At 44.5% G+C, this 19,883-nt stretch overlaps 1 protein-coding gene and 1 non-coding gene across 2 annotated transcripts; one reads left to right on the top strand and one right to left on the bottom strand.

Annotated features, from left to right (window-relative positions):
* The first annotated feature begins 6,797 nt into the window (after positions 1-6,797).
* homer1b (homer scaffold protein 1b) lies at positions 6,798-18,954 on the top strand. The gene is made up of 8 exons (XM_076150975.1): positions 6,798-7,100; positions 9,248-9,379; positions 10,977-11,069; positions 12,753-12,901; positions 17,390-17,546; positions 18,070-18,180; positions 18,316-18,396; positions 18,543-18,954. Exons 1-8 carry the CDS (start codon positions 6,798-6,800, stop codon positions 18,732-18,734), a joined length of 1,218 nt encoding a protein of 405 aa, XP_076007090.1. The 3' UTR covers positions 18,735-18,954.
* Positions 17,908-17,979, bottom strand: trnaq-cug (transfer RNA glutamine (anticodon CUG)). The gene has a single exon. It is a non-coding gene; the product is annotated as a tRNA-Gln (tRNA).
* Positions 18,955-19,883: the final 929 nt, after the last annotated feature.

Below are 19,883 nucleotides of genomic sequence, written 5' to 3'. Positions count from 1 at the left end.
ATCCACCAGATGTGGATGCGGGGCGTGGAGGGCGCACACGGGGTCTGTGGCTAGATTTACACCAAGACGACAAGGAAACTGCAGGATTGTTAACAAATCTGTGCAAATAAAGACGACAGGAGGTGAATTACGATAAAACACAAGCAAATGTTAGTTTATTTGAAGCATTGTAGGGGTTTGAGCGTATAATGCAAGGATAGTAGTAATAAGGATCGGATTTATTAAAAAAACAACTGCACTGAGCTGTGACATAGCTACAGTCTGGGTGAGAGAGTGGGGGTGTAGCCGGTGAGCTTATGGTAATGAGAGAGAGAGAGAGAGTGAGAGAGAGAGAGAGAGAGAGACGCGGGTGGTGGACAACGTGATGCTGTGTGTGTTATCTGCTGCCTAAATGAGGTTTGTCTCTCCCAGTTCAGGCACCAGGACTTCCACCATCTCTCCTCCTCCACCCATCCAGCCTGCTGGATCTGTGATTTCCACCACAACCGCGGCGCTCATTGTCGGACATCGATTGGACCCTGCCGCTGCTGCTGCTGCTGCTGCTGCCGCTGCTGCTGCTGGATCTCCCCGACGCCGCTCCATCCCCGACCAAAACGCACACACACACGGGGCAGTTAGTTAAAGGAGGAGGAGGTGGAAGAGGAAGAGGAGAAGCCCGTCGGATTTGCGTGCCATGTGCAGAATGACATGTATGCGTAATTTCATGCGGTGACAGCGGAGGGGGATGAGGAAGCTGCCCTCAAATTCCTGCAGACGCACCGATTGTGATCGAGGGGAGGCTGTCGTGTAGAGCGAAGACCTTCATACGCAGCAGCCAATCCGAGACATTCAGTTTTATTGCCAGCGAGAAGGATCAGCGGTCAGGTGTCGCCTTTCATTTCAACCACTACAATGGGGTAAGTCTGATTATTATCCCACAGGCTGACTTCCCCTCCTTTGTATTCATATCAGCTGCTGCCGCTTCACGGGGTATGAACTTCCCCCACCACGCATAACACAGCTGCTTACCTGGGTGGTGTATTCATACATCCTTACCAATCATGCATTAGATGGTTGTCAATAAACCTGAATGAGGATGCATGATCGATTCTGTTAGGTGGTAAAATCTGTGATTGTCCCAATGGTCTTGGTGTCTAATTTCACCCCAGAATCAACCTGTATGATGAAAAAGACAAAAAACCCAAACCAGATTAAATCCAACATGCTGGTTCAGAACTCCTCCCAAAACTTTTAGCATCAAAATAGCGGGTTAATCTGCAGCGGGTTCCCAAACTGAGGCCTGGGGGCTGTAAAGGGGTCATGGAGGGGCTTTCTGGGTGTGATAAGCAAATTGAAGCCAATGTCACTGCTATTGCTTTAGTCTACAGCACAGCAACAGAATGAAAAAAAGGAAGGCAGCTTCTCTAGTTCTCGCCAACCCTCTGTGTTATGTAATACTCAATGAAGGCATGTGTGATAGCAACATTTCCTGTCTGGATTCTCCAAAAAGACCCATCATTGGTCTAAAACGTGAATCCTGCTGAGGGTCCAGTCTCAACAACACGCAGGGGAATCTTAATACTTTAAGCAGACAGGGGGGGAAACGGTGCCTTGTTGTCTCTATGGCAGCACGGCCACCGCCACCTTACACTTCCTACGACAACAGGCACCCATCAGTGAAATATCCCCCTATAGTGCGCAGCGCCGTTCATTTGCATGTCCCCTAACCCTGAGCACAGCGGCCCATTTCCCCCGCCGAGCCTGCCGTTCATTAACAGCTGTCTCCCGGAGTTCATTGTGATTAATTGCACAGCAGGAGGTTAACAGTATGGCACAAGCATGGTGCAGATTCACTGCATCAGCCAAAACTCAGGCATTAACTATTTACAATACACTAGCGACATCCCAGGCGCCCACTCTGTCCTCCTACTGTGTGGGCAGAGCATCACTCGACGCTCTCTCTCTCTCTCTCTCCCACTCTGCCTCTGCTCTGCCATGCTGGTGACTAACTTACTGTTACGCAACTGACTCACTGACTGAATTACTCCACAATGGAATAAATTGTGAACTTCAAATTCAAAGCGTTATGCTGCTCGTAGTGTTTGTGTGTCTGTGTTTCCCGTCAGTTGGGTGTATCGTGCATGAATGCGCGTGAGGAGAGTGTGTGGTTCCTTTTGCTTACAGTACACAGGCGAAGAGCTGTCTGTCGTTATGACGCACACGCACACAGGCGCACACACACACACACACACACACACACACACACACACACACACACACACACACACACACACACAGAGTCATATTTCACTTCCGGCCTCATAACTCAATACCAGGCCACTTACAGCTGTAATGGTAATGGCACAGAGGGAGAACATTAGTGTTGGATGACAACTGGAGATGCCTATCAACACTCTCTGCTGCACACTCACTTCCTTGGGCAAACACAATCAATGCAATGGTTTCTCTTACTGTCAATGTCTGTGCTTCTGTATGTGCGTGTGTGTGTGTGTGTGTGTGTGAGAGAGAGAGAGAGAGAGAGAGAGAGAGAGAGAGAGAGAGAGAGAGAGAGAGAGAGAGAGAGAGAGAGTGAGAGTTTAGAGGCACAGTTCAGGTCATCTGAGGTGCTCCCAGTAGAGAGAGCAGCAGGGAGCTTTCTCATTAATGACCTGTCTCTACCTTAAATAAGACCTGCTCTCTGTTAAGCTCCACTCTTTTAAATTAATGAAAAAAGGACAACTTCTAGTGAAAAGCGAGCGTGAGAGTGAGAGCGCAAGGGAGAGAGAGGGAGAGAGAGAGAGAGATCACTTGAGATGAACTGTTTCATTATCCCTCCGTTCCACTGTCAATAGTGCGCAGAAAAGGGGGCAGCTGTACAGTCAAAGGGGACACGCTGGAGTAGAAAATAAAATGCAGCCCTTTCTGGCATAAATGTCGCATGTGTGTATGTGTGTAAGCTATTTCAACACACACTAGATTCACACTGCAGCTCTGAGAGTTTTCACAGCTGTTCGTCAAACCCCTGAAGCACAAGAGGCCCTACAGGCAGCACCTGTTGTCATTACTGGAACTACAGATGTATTTGTGCGTTTGTGTGTGATGAAGTGCTGCTTAACACTACACATCCATCCATCCATCCCTCCATCCATCCATCCCTCCATCCATCCATCCATCCATCCATCCATCCATCTATCCATCTCATAGGTGTGTGTGTGTGTTTGATTCCAAACACTTCAAATCCATTTCAGACTCAGATGACCTACGTTACACGTGGTGCTTCATGTTGTATGTTGTGTAGCAGTTTGGAGGTACCCACTCCCTCTGCCTCCCTCCTATTGACGATGATGCATCCACGCTCTGTCCTCTCTTGCCTTCCTCCTCGTCCTCCTCTTCCCTTCCTCTCTCTCTCTCTCGCCTCACGTCTCAGTGCCACCTCCGTCTCTCCGTCCCTCCCCTCCTCGCGCTCCCTTCCTCACTCCGTCTGTTTTATCATTCACGTTCCATCACCTGCCCTTGTGTCACACGTTGCTCTCTGCATGCTAAACACCTCCTCCTCTCTGTCGCCCCTCCTACCCTCCACACTTTTCTCATTTCTCATTTCCCACTCGGTCGTACCCCACTGTTACCCCTTTGCTGCACCCTCTCTTTGTCTCCCACTCCTTTCTCACCTCTTCTCTCTATCAACCACCTCTTTGTTAGTGGGTTTGGCAACAACATGGCACACCTGGACACACACCCATGCAATTGTATCACCTCCTCTCTCTTTTTAATATTTGGTTTAATCACTAAGATCAATATACCTGAGGGATCTGAACCCTCTGGAGTTTGTCGGTTAGTAAGTGATGGACATGAAGTAACCCAATAAAAAATCTACACAGAAATGATTGCGAAAAAAAAATCAGCAAGAAAAAAGTAGTGCAAAATAAGTGTAAAAACTAGATAATTTTTTTTAAACAAGAAAAGTTCAGGATCATTGTTTTAATCATCAATAAATGTACACGTTTGAATTCTCCTCTGTGGTTTACCTTTTGCATATAAATCAGATTCTACAATTTGCTTCACTTTCCCTACAAAGTCCATTTGAAGCAGCGCTGCTTATTTTCTTCATTTGGTGGGTGTCATTTTGGAACCAAACTCTTTGGCACAGTGCACTGAAGTGCAAACTAAAGCACAGGAACATCTCAGCATTTGGTAAAGACACAATTTCGCAACAAGAAGCTGAACATCTCCACTAGCTTGATCAAAGCCCGGAGAGAAGAATGGTGCTAGTTGCCAAATGGCTGTTTGTCAGATCACACGGACAGGCCGTGGCTGTTTGATTTAAGCAGAAAGACAGTTGACTCATAGTTCTGCCACTTTTCCTGCTGTCGATGATTATGATAATTCACACACAGCCACTCCACAAGCAGCTTTGTGAAGAACCATTAATCATTCTACATTCACCCTCTTGCTTGCTTTACTCTCCACATTTCCCCATCATGCTCTTTCTCTTCCTGTCCAACTTCCCCATCTTTCTCCCTGTCTCCCTGTTTTTCTTTCTTTCCCAGTCTCAGCTAATCACACACAGGAGGGGTGCTGCTGCTGAATTTTAATATTCATTTATACAGCAAGCCTTTGATGTCCCCCATCACCCCCTCAGTGCAGTGTAAGCACTTCTCTATCTCCTGCTCTGCCAGCACTGGCAGCCCAGAATACCTCCCTCTGCACCCTGAGCACCCTGGACTGTGTGTGTGTGTGTGTGTGTGTGTGTGTGTGTGTGTGTGTGTGTGTGTGTGTGTGTGCAGACTGTAGATATAGCCCCAAAAAACCCCAACAAGGCTCCAATTCATGAGGGCATTGTGAGAGCACATGTACGGGTGAGACCTGGGATAGTGTATGAATGATCACTGAATGTTTGGTCAAAATCAAAAGAAAGTCGATTTATAATCTTCATCACTGGTGTGTGTCCTCACCCTGTCTGTCTTCATAATTAACCATGACATCCCACCAGCTTTGTGTACATGCATGTGCGTGTGTTCATGCATGTGTGTGTGTTCATGCATGTGTGTGTGAGTTCATGTTGTGTTGGCTACTTAAACTCTAAAGTTTAAACTTTATGGTGTTAACATCACTATTAGATTAACCATGAACAAACTAGAGAATTTTATACGTAATCCTCAATAAAGACAGATTTCTTTATTATGTAAGCACAATAGTATTATCGATATTTTGGAACGATTTAGAAATAAACACACACGCGCACACACACACACACACACACACACACACACACACACACAAGTAAGGTAGTAAGTTGATTGATGTCCCTTAGCTCTTACAGGGAAACCCAAACTTGATGTCACAGTTTAATGCTTAAGCAGTCTTAGTTATGTTTGTAATTTTACTTTTCCTTCAATTTTGCTTTTATGTAAAAATGTTCCTGATTTTCTCTTTTAAATTTTGAGATGAGAAATAAGTACACTTTTTTCAATTCGGTTTGTCTTTCTTCCATTTTCTACTTTTTCTGAAATCAAATATAAAATGGAGAACTTTCTGCAGTTAATGATTAATAGTTTGAATTGTCAGAATTGAGCAGCTGAGCAGGATTTGAACTGAATGATAAAGAAATATAATTCTATTGATAATGATATACTGTATATGATATATACATTTAATAGTTATATACTGTATGTATAGCATATGGCATATGACAAGAATAGCACAGATTGCAAAAATATATATTAGAAGATCAAAAGAACAAGGTAGGACGGAGGGAAAAGCAAGACACAGGTAAGAAGCCGGCAAAGCTGATGAAGATGGTGCATGATGGTAGACAACATCAAGGAAGGACGAGAGAACATGACATGGCAAAATATGGGCCAGAGAAAATCAGCTGGTGAGAAGCTAGAAGATCGAGACAAAAGCTGTATAAAGTAGATGGCATGAAGAAGACAGTAGAGAAGCTGTAGTGAGCAGCAAACAAAAGCTGGAAAAAGCATTTAAGAGGGCAGGAATATGAGAAGGAAAAGGTATTAACCGCACAGTGAGGAGAGGGAAAACCAAGTAGAAACCTGGAAAAAGCAGGCAGCATCAAAGTAGAGAAGGCTGAGTCCCAGGATAGGAGTAGGAAGAGTGTGAAGATGAGAAGATGTAACAAGGACGTGAAACATGAACCAGAGAAAATTAGCCCATGTGTAGGAAAAGAGATGGAAAACCAAGCTGGGAAAAGACGGAGGAGCAAACAAGAAGCTGATATGGTGCAGATGCGACATTGCACAATATGCCTGTAAAACGGAATTTGGGGATGTAAGTGTTTAAGTGTTGGTTTTGGGTCAGAGGTCATGGCCAGTCTGACCAAGAAATCACATCTATGTACTCCTTCCCTCATTTTAACCTCGACTTTAACTCTCTTACTTATCTTTACTGGACCATATTGCCGCATGATGTTACTGAGTTGAGTTTTTAATAACAAAAATCAAACAACCAAAAAGTTCATTCGTTTGTTTCAATGCTTATTTATCTTCAGTATAACACAAATCAGTCTTTGCAAGACAACCAAGTATTAATATGTGGTTGTTTGTGAGTGTGTGTGTGTGTGTGTGTGTGTGTGTGTGTGAAGGGGCAGTCCTGTGGGGGTGTCTTTGCTACATAACCATGGCCTCCTGTCTATATTTAGCCTCAAAGCTGCTCCTTCTCCCCATGTGTGACCCTCAGTGTTGGCTTTCCCATATCAGAGCAGGCAGAGGCGACGTGTGTGTTGGACGGTGCGTAGAATGACTCGTGTGTGTAGGTAGTTGCCGTGTAGGCCCCATCGCAGCCTCTCATTCTGTGGCGTAACTATGGAGGGTGGCGATCTGGTGATTCGGTTGCCAGGGCGATCTGACTCCTCCGTTGATAACAGGAGTTTCAGCGCCGGCGGTGGGTTTGGCGATACTTTGGTGTTGCGGCACAAGGAAGTTCACAACTTCTTCTTCGTCCCCTTCAGGGAGCAGCCCATCTACAGCACGAGGGCTCACGTCTTCCAGATCGACCCCAACACCAAGAAGAACTGGCTGCCCACCAGCAAGCACGCCGTCACCGTCTCCTACTTCTACGACAGCACCCGCAATGTCTACCGCATCATCAGCCTGGATGGCACCAAGGTAAACTGGTTCACCTGTAGTGGATGAAGCACTGGAGTACAAGTAGAGATATCTCACACAGAAATGACTCAATTACACAAGTCACACATTTGGCTAATAAATACTTCAAATAAAACATTGAGATACCAATTTTAATTGATTGACTTTCATTCTTGATGTATTCCCGTAACATTTAGACTTTTTCCCTCCAAACAATTCTTTGTACTTCTCTTGTCTTAAAGATTACGACTTTATTCTCAAAATCTAGGCCCTAGTACAACTTTATAATTTATTTAGCATATGTAGTGGTAAGTTCAAGTAGATATTGGTGAAAATTTAAACACTCAAATTCACCCAAAACATACTTTTTTACTTTAAGTCTGATTGCACATTTTGTCAAACGCAACATAGAGATTTGATGTCTCCTTCTGCTCTGGCTGCCATTCTGTGTTGTTATTTATGACTCTGCCATTAAACGCTGGTTAAACTAAGATGTGTCAGACGTGTCAGTAGGATCATCACACATCAAGCAGCGTTAATAAGCTTTGCACTGGAATCTAATGTGCAAACATCCTAAAACAGCTCGGTGTTCAAGACCGACTGATCACCTTTCACTGTGTGCATGCATGTTAATGTCTGTGTGTGTGTGTGTGCATGTGCGTCTCAGGATATTCTTGTTAGGGTTCGAGGAGGGATATATCTGCCGGACCACACGAGCGTGCACACAGTTATGGAGGGAGGAAGGGGTGAAGATAGATGAGAGAAACAGATGAAAGAGAGAGAGAAAGAGAGAGAGTGAGGAGGAGGAGGTGGAGGAGGAAGAGTGTGAGGTGGTCGCAAAAATGATCAGGCAGAGAGAGTGAAGACAGCAGAGTGTGAAGCAGCTGAAACTGCAGAGAACGCGCAGGTGGATTTGAAGGACAGATGGGAGAAAAGAAGCATTGATGTTTGGATCAAAGCATCCTGTCCATTATATGTTATATGAGTGTGTGTGTGTGTGTGTGTGTGTGTGTGTGTGTGTGTGTGTGTGTGTCCTTTACCTCTACTGACAAGAGAAACTGTGTCCACACCAGCATCCACCTCTAATCTTTGTCTTTGAGTTTCCATTGTTCCCTGCAGGATCATCTACCTTGCACACCGATAATCATCAACTAAGCATCTATTAATCCATTTGATTCTATAACAGTGAATAACATATGATTTGATTTAAAGCAGCCCTTTTTTACTTTGACTAATCTCAATTAATTCCAGTTTCTCAGTACTTCGTCATTCACCTTCGTGCTTCATTTTTGTCTGCGTCTCATCTTTAAGTTTCTCCCTGTCTGTCACATCTATCTGCCACTGCTGCTCTCTGTCATCCCTCTCTCTCTCTCTCTCCCTCTCTCTCTCTCTCTCTCTGTGTGCTTGCGTGTGGGTGGGTGTGTGTGTGTGTGTGTGTGTGTGCTGGTGTCTTGCTCTCCGTGTCAAGCATGGATGTCAATGTGTTGGTGGGTGTGAGCCTGCACTTCTATAGACAGGAGCTAAATGCTGTTCTCACACACACTCACACACAGACACACACACACACAGTCATGTACACATTTACACACTAGCAGGGTGAGTGGGATGCAGTGCCGTCGGTTGGTGAGTCAGTGCCTCGTTTATACTGTGTGGAGAAATCGAGGCTCTAATAGCAGCAACAACAACTGCGGCAGCGATTTTGTAGCTATTGCGTTCGCATGTTACACCATCATAAATGTATTTGCCGTCCTCCATTTTACACCAGTGCAAGAGCGCACAAGAGTCATTTAAAGACGTAATTATGATGATTATGGTAAGCTGGGAGGAAGATGATTTTCTCCACGGTGAATTTGGCTTTTGTTTGCCTTCTAAAACAGAATGTACTGTGCCAAAAATATGATAAAACAGAGTATAAAAACATACATGATTACAATATGATGGTTAAAATTACTGCATGTTTTATTAAAGGATGTACAATTAGAAAATGTATAAATGATTACTGAAAATACTTGCAGCCCAAAACACAGTAATGATATCTAATGTAAAATTAAGACATACGCATTTACATTGTCAGTGTCTTTCCGTCTGATTCACACAAACACATGTAGAAACACACACACACACACACTCTTTGGTGTTGCCTTACAAGCGTGGCCTCTGTCCTGCAGGCAATCATCAACAGCACCATCAGCCCCAACATGTCGTTCACCAAGACCTCGCAGAAGTTTGGCCAGTGGGCCGACAGCCGAGCCAACACCGTCTACGGCCTGGGATTCTCCACGGAGCATCATCTGTCCAAGGTAAGACACATACACACACACACACACACACACACACACACACACACACACACACACACAAACACACACACACATACACACACACAAATTGCCTCCTACCTGCTGAGAGGAGACAGTGTTTCAACTTTCTCTTTCGTTCAAGTAGTCATAGCTATGTTAGCAGTGAGACATGTTTATCCCTAGTGTGTGTGTGCATGTGTGTGTGTGCATGCATGTGCTGTTTAGGAATTGATGGAGACTGCATTTGTGCATCAGTGTGTGGGCGTGTGCACGTGTATGTAGGCAACTGTTTCTCTCCCCTGCAGTATGATTAAGCTCGGTCCTGAATAAGCGAAAGCTCCACTGTCAGACCACACACACACACCCACACACACAGAATACACACATCCTACAGTCTGGCAAGCGACTATATAGAAAGTGATAACAATACCTGATGCCCACCACTGGATGGGACATTAATATTATTTGCCTTCTGACCTGAAGGTTGCAGGTTCGCTTCCCTGACATTATTTCATGTTGACACTGAGAGAAATATTCAAACCATTTTATACACATTTCTCCAAAATAAAAATAAAACATTTGTGTCCTGTGGGCTTGAAAACATTCTGGGTGTAGTTAGGTTCTTAAGGGGGTCAGAGGTCAAGGCAGTGTGAGGTTATCTACATGGAGACAATAAGGGCATGAGACAAGAGGCAAACGAGGATAGACGCTCTTTTGCTAAGTTTGTTGTTTCGCCTTTCCAGAGGACGAAACTAAAACAACTTGTGTTCACTTCTCTGAGCAGCAGCAAGTATAAGAGTATAAACTCCCACAGTGTTAAGGTGAAATAATCTGATTTATCTCTCCTACGCTCCTGATGCACTTAAAGGGAGAAGTTCTGAATTTAGATTACTGTAACTATGATATTACATTAAAGTGAAACGATACTGAGTTACTTATTCCGGCTCCACTAAAGCAGACACATGATCGCTGCAGCACAGCTTTATATTTGATTTCTCCACCGCCCGGCCCCATGCAGAGTGTACTCTGGTTAGATTATAGTCACAATGTAGTTTCAGTGCTGTGTGTGACTAACATGAGTGTGTGTGTGTGTGTGTGTGTGTGCGTGTGTGTTTGGCGGTTGAGCTTCATTGCGTCTCTGTGCTGCGCTAAAATAAACCAGGAGATCGTCTTCAGAGGCGGACAACTTGTAATTAAAGGAACATTCACAGAGGCAAACACATTGTCTGCTTGTATGTGTCTGTGTGTGTCTGTGTGTGTGTGTGTGTGTGTGTGTGTGTGTGTGTGTGTGTGTGTGTGTGTATGTGTGTGTGTGTGTGTGTGTGTGTGTGTGCGTGCGTGTGTGCAACATAGAGGTTACCGACGGTGACCCAGTTAGCTCATGTTTCTGTAGAGGCATTATGGGTAAAGGCCTTCTTTTCTAAGTTCAGCCATGGGTCGTTATTGGCAGCAGGGTGTTTCTGTCATTCCCCCCTCTGGCTTTACAGCTGACCTATTACACACTGATCTATAGGTGTGTGTATGTGTGTGTGAGAGAGATTAAAGTGTGGTATTGTGTGAATAACAGTCCATACCTGTGTCTCTCCTCTGTGTTCAGTTTGCAGAGAAGTTTGCAGAGTATAAAGAAGCGGCGCGGCTCGCTAAAGAGAAAAGTCAAGAAAAGATGGAGATGGCCACGTCTCCCTCTCAGGTGGGTCCAGACTCATGAATGAAGTTCAGCCAAAGCCCTTTTAATTCCAGCTCATTAATTTTAATTAGCGTAGTTATTAGAACAGGCCTATAGGCTGAATACTATTTCACAACAAAAAGCTAATATTTCACAAAGTCATTAAAGAACAACAACAATGCGTTCTTCCTCCGCCGAGTCCCAAAGCACTAACTCAGTACAAAACACTCCAATGCAGATGTCTACGTATCTGCTGTATACTTGGAAAGAAAAAGACACAACTGTCTGTGAACTCCACGTAAATTGGCGAATCTAATTAGCTCGTATGTGAGGTATTTGTTTGTATGGGATATCTAATAATAGAGTGTTTCAGTGCAAGTGTAAGTGCATCTGAGAGAAAATGAGCTTGTTTCACTACAGAATCCCCAGAGAAATCTCCTCTTTAATCTCAAGGCTGTTAACAGGCTTCATGTCCTCGTCTGTTCATTATCGCAGCCAACTGGACGACTTCACTCTCATCCAGGGATGAAAGCTGCATTGTGACTTGTGCACTTGGTGGTGAAACTCAGAGGATTACGGGGGAGGCTGCAGCGCTCCTGGCTAGAGTTTCTCAGTGCACGCCAGATTCCACCTCCACTCGCTCTGATTTCCTTTGTGGAGGAAATATTCCACCAATGCTGAATGAGAGAACATCTCACCCAGCTAAATGCTACATGCTGGTTCCAACAGACCAGAGTCCAAGCGAGCAGAAACGTGAACTGACAGTAAATGGTGTATTAATAAATCTCATGCCTGCGCTAATCTCCTTCTTATCTCTCTCTTCCTTCCTGTCCATTAGGGGCGTACAGGGTGAGACATTGTGCGGTTGTGTCATTGTAGCATTGTGCCCGAGCCCTAAGTCTTAATAGCTTTGTTTTATGTACTTGCAGCAGCTAAATGATTTGTCTTCTACAGCTCTGTGAGCGTATGGGATATAAAGATAAGCATTAATTTGTAAGTCTGCAGTTTTCCTGTGTTATAGTGAGATATTTAATGGACTGTAGGCTTGTGGCACAGCGCAATAAGACACATCGGGGCTAATGCATAAGAAAATATAGTTTAAGCTCATTCATAAAGCTTCTCTGAGGTTAATTAGTGCACCGGCGTTCCATTACTGCGTGTTGTCAGGGGGTGCAGACGGTGAAAGACAATGAAAATCACCGTGTTAATGATCTGCTGCATGTTGTAAGATCCTCGCTTCACACTGCGTTCCCTTGTGTGTGAGAGAAGCGGTTAAAGATCTAAAATATAAATGATCACTATAAACAAAGAAGACAAAAACTGGTTGATTAAGGAGAGTTCTAGGTTCCCTGAAATAAACGCCAGAGGCCAGACTGTCCACTGAGCTCTGGCTCTGTAGGCATGTATTGTATGTGATGCTGAGTGCTAGAATGAGCTCAGGAGAAGTCAGTGGTCAGATTTTCCCTTCCAGGCTTAAGTGGTTAACTGAGTAATTGTCCAGTGTATTAAATGTCAACTAACTTGTTTCATCTTGGCAACAGTTACAAAATCAATGTGAATCAGTTTCTATCATCAAAGAAGCTGAACTCGCTGGATGTTTAACATTTTATTGGATCAATTTCTCAAGCGATGAATTGATTATCAACATCAGGAGTCATATTTTGATAGGAAATTAATTCCATTTATTCTACTTTGTTACCCGTTCAGGAGTCTCCAGCAGGTGAGCTCGCCTCACCTTTGACCCCGGTGACCCCGCCGATGGAAAACATCAACGGCACAGACGACATGTGCGACATGACTCCCGACTCGGACACTCGCCCCGAGCCGTCCCAGAATGCGCTGGCCTTCGCACACAGGTATTCACACACAGTAACGTGATCAGTGTGCCACAGCGCAGAGTGCGAGCACAGGCCTCTGTCCATAAAGAACGTATTTGATCACACACACACAGAGGCTCCGTGCGGTGAAATGATCTGGCATCTATTTTGCCTCGTGTGGTGCCCGTTGATGAATGTTGCTCTGGTTTGGTGTTTGGATCAAAGATGTATACGCCGCTCTTCCTCCATCTTCCTCCTCGTTTGACATGCCCCTACATGATTTGATTGTAGTCCATATGTCAGCATGCTCTGCCTGTATTCACTGCTGCTCTCTCATATTTTTCCCCTCTAGGGAGCAGTTTAAGACTTGTCGGGTCTGCTCCTTCTGATAGGGATGTCGGTACAAGTTCTGACTACAGCCACGTCGTAACCGCACAAAACAAAAAGTGTTCAGGCGCAGACCTTTCCAGAATAACAGCCCTGGCGCAGGTCAGCCACAGTGAGGGTCCGTCCATACTGCCTGCTTATTAACGGCTAACAAACAGAGTAAACAGCAGGCCATGACCGCACTGAGGAGGAAAACGGGTGGCATTCATTTACAGAAAGGTTTTCAGACGATGCTGGAGTTGTAATCACATCAGTGACTCACATATTCAGTCACTTCACGACAACAAATGCAACTTTAAGTGTTTTTAAGGAATGAGGAAGCACTTATTTATTTTGTTCAATCTGAGCATGCAAGTCACACACATATACTGTATATACATAAGGTGATGTGTTTGCCTTCTGAGATGCTATTATAACTTTTTAAAGATACGTTCAAATTATTGTTCTTGTAAGCCTGCTCTGTGGTGACTTTTTATGTTATTTGATGCATTATGCAGTAATGTCGCCTCTGTGGCATGAGACTGTTGTTTATTCCTGCTGTTTTTGTGTCCTCTTAGCAGAATGAATATTAACAATGGTAATTCATGCCTGTGATTGTGTATACTGGTTCATATAAAGAAGTGAATTGAAATGTATTTGCTCTATATGATCAAACTCCTGAGGAGGCGATGTGTTGAGGTTCATCACCAAAAGGTGTCGATAAAGCATTTATGTAAGACTTATATAACATGCTGTGGGTAGTGGGAGGCAGAGAGAGAGAGAGAGCGAGAGAGAGAGAGAGAGAGAGAGAGAGAGAGAGAAAGAGAGAGTGTCTATGCATGAGTCACCGCTATTTAAGCATGCACAAATTGCACATACACACTCTACTTAAATTCTAAAAGGGATTAAGGAGTGCCTGGACAGAGATTTAGGTTTGAGTGTGTGAGTGTGTGAGTGAGTGAGTGAGTGAGTGAGTGAGTGAGTGAGTGAGTGAATACAAAACAACATGATCATTTTGCTTGTCTAATTTCTGCAAAAATCTCTGTAATTTTGTGCTATTTTACTCATTTCTCTGGATGCGATTCTTAATAATTAAAGATCTTAATCCAACACACTATCATTCTTTTTTCTTAAATATTTAAACATCCTTTTTGACACTTAAACTGTAAGGGTTTTTTTTATGAACATGCAAAAGATGTGTAAGTGGAAAAGGCTTTGAAATCCACCAGCGCACACAGTGAACTTTTAGAGCTCATTGCAGTGGATGTAGAGGACACCCACTGCCTGCTGCAGCCTGGCTGCTGGTGTGTCTATTAATGCTGCATGCGTGGGAGACGGGGTCGAGTCTCTGCATTCTCCCTGGCAAACGTGGACGCAACCGAGCATTTTTCTCTGAAGCACCATCCATCCACTTATTTTCCCACATAAACCCACTCTGTCCTCTCTCACTGTCACCATCACACACATAGAGACACAACTCAGGATTCTTTTTGACTTATTTCATTCTATGTCTGGTGCTCGCGTCGTCTCACTGTCAATCAGACAATGGAATGTCAGTCAATCAAACCCACACTGTTCACACCTCCGCTGGCTCCTCACAATCTAATCTGTGTGGATGTTCCTGAGATATTATGTAATGGTGTAATGGTGATAATTATTCAAAAGAAAAAAAGGGGGGAAAAAGATGAATTTGGAATATACATATTGAATGTGTTCAGTTGTGCACATACAGATTTCTGGGGTTATGGTGTGTGTAGTTGTTACCTCTGTAATGAGATGATGATTTATAGCCATAATATATTCACCACACTTTGGCATGTAGGCGCGTATGTGTGGGTGCAGAGGGCAGAGGAGGATGAGAGATGGCTGCATGATGTCACTGAGGGGTTTATTATTGGAGGATGCATGGATGTGATTTTGGATTGTCTTGGGTTTACATGAATGGGCTTTGTGTTGGAGCATGTAGGCGTCTTTTGGAGGGATTGCAGTTGGCTTTTTTTGTGAGATATCGTGCCGATGTCATGTGCCAGGGTGCTACAGGCTCCTCCATTCCTCGGGTGCTGCCATGGCAACTGCTTTGGTTGCCTGTGTCTTGAGCGGCTCAGTGAGGAGGAAGAACCTACCTGGGAGCACACAGCGCTCAAACATAACACGGCCGCAGGAAACCATCAGGGTCTTTACAAGTTTCTGTTTGGAGGCTTTTTGACACTGGGGAGAGAATTGTGTTTAATGTTGTTAAGTAGTGAAACTCAAAACAGAAGGTTGATGTTTTTATTCAAGAGCTCAAAATGCATTGACATGTACAATGCTGTACTGTATATAGCCAGAGCAACATGCAGAAAACAATTGTAATTCAAGATAATGTCAAAGAACCACACAAAATTAAAATTAAAATTAAAATTAACATTAAAATTAAAATTAAAATTAAAATTAAAATTAAAATTAAAATTAAAATTAAATACATTTACACAAACAGATAGAGAAAAGTTTCAGTAACATTACTGTAGCATTTGTTTGTAGATAGTTGTACCAAATACACAATGCTGTTAAACTTTCCGATTAGTTTGGAAAGAAAAAAAAAGTGTCCTAATAATTTCCTAATGGCACAAACAGAAAACAATAAATCTTTGCCTTCTAAATTGCCTTCTAAAACACCAAACTAATAACTCTAACACTTTTAAAGGTAGAGTTCTAACAAATATACATTTTCATCAACAACTAAAAATGATATATTATACAATATATATTTACAAATTCAGAATGTGTAAACAATCACATCTCCTTACATCAACGATTCAGCGAGGCTTTAGCTTGAACTTACCAGTCCCTCCATGTGTCTCACACAGCTTCAGTTCTGCTCTGCTGTCCTCAGTTAGAGTTGTGCTCTGGTCTCCTCTGAAACCTTTCAGCCGGACTCGTTTAATGAAGACGAAAACCAGTGTCAAAACATCTCACACTCTTTTCTCTAACTCTCACTCCGTCGCTCTCCCTCGCTCTCCCCGGCTGCCTCCATCTACACGTCTTGCCTGTTCGCCTGCTCTTCGCGCTGCTGTGTGTGGTTTATACATTGCTGGGGCTGCTTGCCTTGGTGACAGCATCACTGCATGTGTGCATGGGTGTGTGTGTGTGTGTGTGTATAGCTGTATGTCAGTTAATGTGTGCATGTGTAGGATGAAGTGTCGTCTCCCTCCTATGCGTCACACAGGCAGACTCTCTTGCACTCACAGAGGGGGCGGCTGTTGTGTAAGAACCTGAAGGCGCTGTGGGAGTGCTGAGTGAATTAGATCTGGGCTTTCTCTATTTTACACTCCACAGTGGGTGTTATGGCATAGTGAAGCACTGCAGTGTGTGTTGTGTATGTGTATGTGAGTGTGTGAGTGGGCAGAACAAACCCTAGAAACAGTGTCAGGGGTCATACAAAGACCCTCACCACTCGTTGAGTGAGGGAGCGAACTCAGCTGTCCTGTGTGTTTTTCTGCGTTTGTCATTCCACTGCTGTGAGGAATTACTGTGGAGTGTGTGGGAGGGGAGCTCCTTTCCAAAGCTACTTGACTCGATGTTGCTACTCGACAACGTTTAGGTCTGTTATACATTTCCCCATCCAGACCAGCTTTGATGTGTGAGTGGGCATTATGTAAACCTCAAATCAAAGCCTGCAGTGTTCATACCTGAGAGGTGGAGCGCTCAGCTGAGGCATCTTTGCATATTTTACAAAGTTTGACTCCAAACTTTATACACATATCCAACTTTGCACTATTGACTGTGCTGCCCATATTCAAGTATCTTGTTTCAACCACCCACACCTCTGTGCTGTGAAATTCAATCACACTCCATCATGGCTCTCTCTCGTCTCTCATCTCTTTTCCTCTGAGTATCTGAACAAGATTACGATCCAGACACTGAGGATCTAATCTGAGATTACAATCCATGTGGTACAGTAGGCAGATGCTTTCACAGCTGTTGCCCAGCAAATATTCCAATTGGATGGATGGATGGATGGATGGGTTAATGACACTTGTCATTGTTTACACACCTTTCTGATTTTGATTTCACTGACTGTAGGAGTTTTGTATCCTAAAGTTTTATCCGTAGGACAAACACATAAATTCTTAGCTTTGTGGTAAACTAACAGTATGTGCTGTTTCTCCCTGTGTTCTGCAGCCCCGCCATGACAAAACACTGGGAGGCCGAGCTAGAAGCACTAAAGGGAAACAATGCCAAGCTAACAGCGGCTCTGCTGGAATCCACAGCTAATGTCAAACAGTGGAAACAGCAGCTGGCAGCGTATCAGGAGGAGGCTGAGAGACTACACAAACGGGTGAGCAAAGAGCACAGGGATGATGCTCTGTTCATATGACTTTTTTAAACCATGCCAGAGCATGTTTAAAATGAGAGGTGCAGGAGGGAGATAGATGAGTTAAAGATTATTCAACCTAAAGATAATTCAAAGTATACGCAGGTTCTACTGAGATTAGAACTCAGATTGCTGGATTCAGAGTCCAGAGTGCTGACCATTACACCATGGAACCAGACAAGGGACCTGCTTTTACCCGTTGCCGCCAGACAGGAGTAGGTGGAAGGAACTAAAAAAAGGAAGAAGGGTGAGTCCATTACACTTAGATAGCCACAGGTCACAACATGAAAGAGTTGTGTTAGTGATGAGATGTCAGAGTGGGTCCTGGTTTCACTGAGATTTGAACTCAGATCGCTGGATTCAGAGTCCAGAGTGCTGACCATTACACCACGGAACCACACAGGGGTCTGTATGAAATCATCTGCGTGTGTGTGAGAGGCCGAGATGACTTTGCTGTCCCTCTCATGTCCATATTGTCCCTCTGCAGGTGACGGAACTTGAATGCCAGAGCATCCAAACCCCGGCCATCAAATCCCAGAAGACTGAACTCAACCAAACCATAGAGGAACTGGAGAACACGCTAAGGGATAGAGAGGAGGTGAGTGTGTGTGTGTGTGTGTGTGTATGTGTGTGTGTGTGTGTGTGTGTGTGTGTGTGTGTGTGTGTGTAAAATAAATAATGTCTCTAAATGCATGTGCTTGTACGGCCTGTGAACTTCTGTTACGTTCCTCAGGAAATGGAAAAGTTGAAAGAAGAATTGGAGAACATGAATGATCTGATGGAGCAGAAAGACACGCTGACTCAGAAACTTGAGGTGAGAAACACTTCCAAATTCGTGGATGGATGTCGTTGTATGTAAAGAGCTTACAATAACACACCACTAGAGGGCACCGAAACTATAAACATTTGTAATAATTTACCACCCTACTTTCCCTCCTTTTTCTCTCTCTCTCTTTCCAGGAGACAGAGCTGCGCGGCCGGGTGTTGGAGGAACAGCTGGCGGGCGCCGAACAGCGGCTGGAGGAGAACCAGGAGGAGCAGGAGAACTTCAGGAAGAGCCTGCGGACGCTGCTGGAGCTGCTGGACGGCAAGATCTTTGAGCTGACGGAGCTCAGAGACACGCTGGCCCGGCTCATAGAGGAGGCCAGTTAGAGAGGGAGCGGGCCCAAACCTCACAGACTGAGCCATATCATCATTTACACACTCACTCACACACACACACACACACACACACACACACACACACCACCATGCCCTGTGCGCCTCCTCCTGTACTCCCCTCACACAAACTGAGATACACTGCACTGCCCAGATTCTGATCTTGCTCAAAATGGGCAGCTACTCCCCCGGGTTGTTAACTTGCAGGCGTTTGTCCTCCTTTAGTTCATGGCATCGCAGGGACTACCTCATCTCGCCTTCTGATTGGCTGGTATGGGCGTAACCGCGGTCTAATCATCTCTACAGTTACACTTGCCTGCTGTGGTTGTCGGGGGGCTCTATTTCAACCAAACACACAAACAAACACACAGGCCAATTTAACTTGATAACTGTGCCTCAGTGCCATCTGCTGTTTGATTAAGGAAGCTGCACCAAAACTGACACAACCCTTCTGTTCCTCTCTAAACTGCGCCAACCCCCAACCCCCCCAACCCCCCACCCCAATGCACTTACACACACACACACACACACATACACACACCCGCCCGCTCCAAGGGGACTGTTGAAAGTCATGTGGAAATAATTGCTGTTAAGACTCAGAGAACTGCGCCAAAGCTGCCAAATCCACCCAAACTGTCGTCCTCTAACTAGCAGATGCTTCGATCCAAAGTGACTTACTGTACAGAGAAGTGCTGACTATAGACAAGCTGGAGGAGTTGCATGTATGTGCTCGGGCTGCCAGTGGAGTGGAGTGTCTTCGAAAAGAGAGAGAATTACAGGACAACTACGCTCGCTGTACCCGTCTCACCTTCTGGCCTGGAGTGAAACGTCCTCCCCTTAGCCTGGACATGTGGGACTGCTGGGAGAACGGAGTTTGGTTTGTGAGAGATTGAACACGTCTCAAGTGGAAACGACTGACTGTCCAACAGAATATCCAAACATGAATATTTAAATTATTAAATTCTATATGATAAATGATTACTGAATCTTCCAGAGGCATCGTTTATGCCACGCAGTAACTCCTTAGGGTGCGTGCAAATGTTAGATTTGACACAAGAATTCTTGCATCCAGACGGCTTCCACCCTCACAGACGACTGACCTGTCTTCCTGCCAAACTCAGTGTGTTGTGTGTTACCGAACAG

This window comes from Genypterus blacodes, unplaced genomic scaffold (assembly GCF_046128005.1).
Source record: "Genypterus blacodes isolate CSIRO-AG114 ecotype Tasmania unplaced genomic scaffold, CSIRO-AGI_Gbla_v1 ptg000053l_1, whole genome shotgun sequence".
Taxonomy (NCBI): Eukaryota; Metazoa; Chordata; class Actinopteri; order Ophidiiformes; family Ophidiidae; genus Genypterus; species Genypterus blacodes.
This window is presented reverse-complemented; position numbering and strand designations above follow the sequence as displayed.

What these genes read in the sequence shown, in the direction of transcription:
- homer1b (XM_076150975.1), top strand. Translation starts at nt 6,798, where the DNA reads ATGGAGGGTGGCGATCTGGTGATTCGGTTGCCAGGGCGATCTGACTCC. An exon ending in CGCTAAGGGATAGAGAGGAG is followed by an intron (nt 18,181 to 18,315) that starts GTGAGTGTGTGT and finishes TACGTTCCTCAG; the next exon opens with GAAATGGAAAAGTTGAAAGA. An exon ending in CGCTGACTCAGAAACTTGAG is followed by an intron (nt 18,397 to 18,542) that starts GTGAGAAACACT and finishes CTCTCTTTCCAG; the next exon opens with GAGACAGAGCTGCGCGGCCG.